The following is a 6434-nucleotide window of genomic DNA, read 5'->3' as shown; positions in this document are numbered from 1 at the left end:
TTATAATATGCGCACAGATAGAAAACAAAAAGTGAACAAACATAGATTAAGTTTAAACCATTTCTTTGTTTTTAGTTATATTTACATAAAAATGATAAGCTTTATTATTGTTCATCTAAAATTGTGAATGTGAAAATATAGTGAATTTTGTTTAAAAAAATGTAAATATTTTTTTACTATTTAATTATTTTATAAGTATATAATTTAAGGCATAACAACTATAATAAGAGCATCATCAATAAATCATTTTCATAAATGTTCTTGATCATCATACATTTAAGCAAATTAAAAAAAAAACACATTTTTAATTTTTTATTTAAATTGTGGCCCGGGTATATCTTATATATACGTAAAATATATTATTAATAATACGTAATAATTGCTGCCTGGGTATAATATTATAGATAGGTATACCTACCTTAATATTTTTTATTAATACGTAACAATGGATGATATTTTGAATCAGTTATTACGGTTAAAAAAGTGTAAATAGAAGTTACTAAAATTATTATATTAATATACATATATATTTTTTTTTTATTAAAATTAAAATGTTTCAGCATATTACATGATATTATTATATAGATTACCTACTAATTAGAAGTTATTAGTTACAATTTTTAATTATAGTTAGTTATTGATTTTCGACTTCGTTTGATTCAGAAACAATGAGATCTGTCTATGTAATATATTTTAACAACCCTTAGATTTAAAGAAAAAACATAGCACATAAAATTTATATAGTCGAATGTATTACGAATATTATTATCTAGAGTATTATTATTAGACTTCAATTTTTATTTAAATGTTTATACGAATCATGGCCATTATAAAATGTAATATTTCACATATGGTAATAGACCTAAAAAAATAAAATTGGTTTTACTGAACGCAAATTTTCTATGTTGTACGTTTGTAAGACTTGGACAAGACATACACATTAATTCCTTAAAATTAAATTTAAATGATTTAATAACATCTGCAAACCTACGGATACAAAAAAAAAATACTTAAAATTTCATAATAATTCATAAAATTCTAGTATGATTGTTAAAAAATTCAATAATTTTAATCGAAAATTTGACTGGTTGCCATTTAGTCAATTTTGATTTTAGAGCTATGGTAAAAAGGATCAAATCGACTTAAAAAAATTGGTCTATCCGAATTTGGTATTCAAAACACCTGTTGCCATTTAAAAAAAATAGTTGTATTGCGCATGCGCACACGTAAAGATCTAAAAATGTAAAAATTATCAAGAAATGTGTATTTATGTATTCCCTATCCCCTCCCGAAAACCACATATTAATCCGAAATTATTTAGTGTTACCTTTAAAAGGAATCACACTGTATATATATATATAAAAAGTGAACCAAATATCACTAGCATAATAATCAATAATTGTTTACATCGAGGTTGTTTGTGAGACGAATAAAATCAAACTACGTTTCGTTCGTGACGCGTTTGTGATTTTAAACATTTATGTAACATCACAGTATAACGTCATACTATGCGACTAGACACTAAAAAAATAAACTTGTAAATTCAGTTGGTGTCGATTGGAAGCTCAATACAAGCGGGCAAAGCTGACATAAGCGATTACGTCAGAGGTACGTGAGATCGGTAGGTTGGATATACGTATATAGTAAAGTTTATTATAAGGGTATTATATAATTTTAATCTATTACGATTCAAACTGTCTTTCTTAACTTTGTCATTATAATCACAGTGCCAGTGATCATTTTTATTCGTTAAATAAACATGATTATGAATAATTATTGCATTTTGATAATGTTTTCTACTATATCGTTTTTTGTTTATGAAGTTAACTATAATTCTTGATTCTTCTGACCTTTTGCAAATTCTGGTCCACCCGTCTCATTCTACTGCTGCTACATTCTTTAGTACCTACATATATATAGTTGTATATTTTTCTAGTCGGATTCAAACAGACTTCGTGGTGTATTCTTACAAGTAGTGTTATTTTCGATAGTCGATACTACTAACTATTGAACTTATTTCACCGCCTCTTCTCTTGCAATAAACTTTGAAAATATTTTAACAATTTTATAAGTCGTTAATTTGTAATAATTGATTTACCTATATAATCAGAAAAAAAACAGTAATTCATTGTGTAAATACGATTTTTAATTTATTTATATCAAATCAAGGTACATATATTGATATAAATAATTTATCAATTATCTTCTAACAAAAAAGCTTGTCTAAAAGACTAATAACGAAAAATTCGCCATATAGGCTAACAATAGATATAATACATTGATAAATAAAACAGTGTACAAAATGGAATAAAAAAATTTGATAGGTAGCACAATGAAATAATGATATGAAAAATTAATCAGGAAAAAAATTTGCCATATGTGCTAAACAGTCGTCTCAACGCACGCAGCAACACAAACGTAAAACGGAGCGTTTAATCCGCTTCCACGTAGATGCGGCGAAACGCCTTCTACGGGACAGCGGATTGACGCTTACATTTGCAACCTCTACGTGCTGATCAGCCAAACTTGCCAGATCACCAACCTCCACATCCAACTCCTCTATCACCACCGGGCACTGGACCATCAGTCCACGTCATCACTTAGAACGACGTCTTCAACAAGGTTCTCCACTCGTTGTACCATTATTTTATGAGCCATATTTATATCAAGTAATAAATGAAGAGATATATAGAGTGGCCGTTCGACATTTCCTTCGTTGAAAAACTGCGCTGTCTCCATGTCCGGTGTTGTATTAACGACTTCTGGCACACTTATACCAAGTTGAAAATGTTATCAATCATATTCACGGATGACGTGTGTGCGTCTGGTCCACTGTCGTCGTTCTCCACACGTAGAATCATTCCGTGAATCAAATCTGTAGCTGGTGCTATGGTATTTGCTAAAACAAATTTCTATGTAAAATCGTATTTTGTAATAATATGTGACGACTTTGTGTATATGTAGTAAGGATGTTGAACGGTCGGACTGTTGGTATGAAAATGGACCTCGTCGCTGAGAATTTTGAACATATTCCATACGACGGTTATTGCGATGTTTTTATTACTAGCCAGCGAGTACCAATCTGATCGGCTAGTATAGGTATAATATTTTAGAACGACGATTTCGATTTGTACTGTACTTTTAGGTGATTTATCACCTATTTATAATCTAAAAACTCATATAACAAATAATTGATTTACAATAATAGTTGATAGGTACATCTAAAATAGGTATTTTATGAAATAAAATAATTCACCGAGATAATCGTTGAAAAAAGCAAAAAAAGCACTTACATTTCAACGTTTTCTAACATGACATACTCTTCCATAGTACTCTGCTATATTTTAATTTTAAAGTCAATCTATAAAAAATAAAAATAAGCAAATGCTTTGGGGATATCCTGAGTATCCTGATATCCCGTTTTTAATTTTTACCTTTTTTATAGCCCGAGTGCGTCCATAGTCTAGTCGAAAAATTATATTAAATCACCCAAGTGCGTTCTCAGTTCACATGTAATATTTTTTATTTAATAATAAAGAAAACGAATCATATGCAAAATGATTTTATACATTAAAAACTGAATGTTTTAAATTAAATTTATGTTGTTCTCCCGAATCTATATTTGCCGATTTTGAATTATCTATTCATCTTGGTGCATTAAAAGTTTGGCCAACTATAACTATTAAAGGATGTCGTTTTCATTTGGGGCAATCACGGTGGCGTCAAATTCAAAATTTGGGGTTGAGTAAGGTTTATCAAAATCAAACAGAGATAGGTTAATTTTTGAAAAATGTATTTGGATTACCTTTATTAAACAAAGAAGACGTGGAGAAATGTTTTGTTGAAGATTTTATGTCTACACTGCCGGAACACCAAAAACTTAATGAATTTATGGATTATATAATAGAAAATTATATAGATTCTTATAGATAAAATTTTCTATATCTAAGTGGGCTGAAATGAGTAGTAGTTCAGAAGGGACAACAACTGAGTAACTCTAAATGAACTGGGATGCACCAAGACTATGTCAAAAATATGAGTAGTATGACCATTTTTTTGGGGGACGCACTCGGGTGTTATTTTATTTTGAACGCACTAGAGGAACATAAAAAAAGGTAATTTTGGGACGCACTCGGGAAACTCCGAATGCTTTAGGTCCCGAGTCCTGATCATAGGTGCATGATAGACATAATAGAAATGTCTATAATTGTAACCCCATACATGGACGTATTGGTGGGACTTTTTGGTTTCAATGTTGGCACTATTGACTACCGAAAATCGAATTGCTGTTATCACGTTTCTAGATAATCTGATCTAGTCCCCCTCTTCATTTGCGATTCCCGGTCCTAAACTGTTTACAAACAGATAAGAACCGAGTTCGGTTGTAATTTTGTTGTTTTCTTCTTTTACGTTGAGTTTTTGTATTTTCCTTAAAAAATTGTTATATTGTAAATTGTGCATAATTTTTAATTAATCCTTCAAAATGACTGTGAAGAAAAAGGTTAGTATATCGTTAGTCTAGTCAACAATAACTAACTTACTTATTGACAATATAATTTGTTATTCATTATTATTTATGTTTCTAAAGCAATAATTTTTTCCCTACATTGTTTTCATAGTAAATGAATCGTATTAGTGAAATCATAAATGTTTATCCTAATCCTTTCTTACTAAAAATGTTTTATGTGTATTTGACTATAATTCAGGTATAAATAGAAATTTTATACTAATTCTTTTAAAAGTAATTTTACAAATTGTTTACGCAATGACACCAAATTATCAAAATTATTTAAATTGTGTGTAGATTATATGTAGATATAAAATCTATTGACAATATAAATTTGCTATAATATGTAGTTATTGAATAATGTATTAAAATAAGCAGGGTTCACTACTCGCAATTTTAGTATGAATTAACAATGTCTTAACTATATAATATATTATTTCATTGTATTAATTATAAAGTACATACCTACATATTGCTGCAAATTCATTATATCTCGATAAAATTAAAATAAAGATAATTTGTTTTTCTTAATGTTGTTTATTTATTAATACTATACTTATATGCTTAATTTACTTGCTAGCCTCTAGAAGAATAATTAAAACTTTGATTCTTGTTGTCGTACATTTTTCAAACTCAATGTTCTGCAGGTTTTTTGTTAGATACAAATTATATTATAGATTGACTATAGAGAAATTAAAATCCAATAATAAACTAAAACAAAGAAATACCTATAGAACTCGCTATAGAATAAACAAAATTTTCTTTTATTAATATATTTTGTGATTAACTTTATTAATTTATTATGTTTAAATGCAATAGTTTACTGAGTAAATACATATTTATATACTTTGTTTGCTAAATGCATGTGTTCGTAAAAACTTAAATGTGCCATACATTGTCGCAAAAACCTACTTCCTACTCACTCACAGTTGTCTGCGCTAAGTAACCATATTTTTCGGCAAACAAAATTATGAATACTAATTTCTCTATAAGTACCTCTATTTTATAGATTTAATATTTTAGATTTTAATTTCATTCCTTGTTTTTGTTATATATTTTAGGAATCTGGCTCTTCAGTAAATAAGTCATCAACACCACCTAAATCTACTACACGTAAAGATTTAGCGTCCAGTACAGATTCTAGTACAAATAGTTCTAGTAGTTCATCATCATCAACATCAGGATCTGATTCCTCAAGTTCATCTGATACGGAAAACTCATCCACTACTGATAATAATTCTTCTGAATCTGAAAAACACAAGAAGTCACCAAAGAAAAAAGCATCCACTTCTTCAGAGCCAAAAGTCTCTGAACTATCTAAAAAACAATCTTCACCTGAAAAATTTAAAAATAAACCAACTACAGCTCCTAAATTAACAGCTGCTATCTATACTGATTCAGATACAGATGCAGAGACAAAAACTAAAAGAAAATTTCCACCAGTAAAACCTAAAGCTACTGCAACAGTTGCTGCAGTTTTAAAATCACAGGACAAAAATAAAAAATCTGATGTTAAACGTAGTCAAGGACCGAGATCTAAAGCTACAGCTATCTCTGATGGAGTTAAAAAACCTGACTCAAAGTCAAAAAGTATTTTCAGCCCAGATAAGATAAACAGTAGTGACAGTGATCCTCCACCTCCAAAACTAACGCCAATGAAAACTGCTACTACACAAAAAACATTAGTTAAACCTAGACCAAAAGCAATGGCAAAATTAAAAAAACATTCACCAACAACTAAAACATCCACGTTAACATCGGCAAGTTCTGGTTAGTATAATCTACTAGATATTATAAAAAAAAGTATTCAGTGGTTGAAGTGGCTCAAAATAAGTAGAGGGATGCTAACACTTTTATACTATTGTTACATTACGCCTATATTATACCTATATCTTATTTTTATAATACAATTTTATATATTCTATAT

The 6434-nt window shown here is 28.9% G+C and overlaps 1 protein-coding gene across 2 annotated transcripts in view; it reads left to right on the top strand.

The window, feature by feature from the left end:
- The first annotated feature begins 4317 nt into the window (after positions 1-4317).
- The window catches only part of LOC113556923 (histone acetyltransferase KAT7), a 90678-nt gene continuing 88561 nt past the window's right edge, over positions 4318-6434 (top strand). For both annotated transcript variants that reach the window (XM_026962155.2, XM_026962154.2), the window contains exons 1-2: positions 4318-4501; positions 5569-6277. In XM_026962155.2, coding sequence (XP_026817956.1) covers positions 4484-4501; positions 5569-6277 — 727 coding nt within the window. In that variant the 5' untranslated portion in view covers positions 4318-4483. The remainder of the gene's footprint in view (positions 4502-5568; positions 6278-6434) is intronic.

Source organism: Rhopalosiphum maidis, chromosome 1 (assembly GCF_003676215.2).
Source record: "Rhopalosiphum maidis isolate BTI-1 chromosome 1, ASM367621v3, whole genome shotgun sequence".
Lineage (NCBI taxonomy): Eukaryota > Metazoa > Arthropoda > Insecta > Hemiptera > Aphididae > Rhopalosiphum > Rhopalosiphum maidis.
Note: the sequence above shows the minus strand (reverse complement) of the source record. Positions and strands in the feature narration are given on the sequence as shown.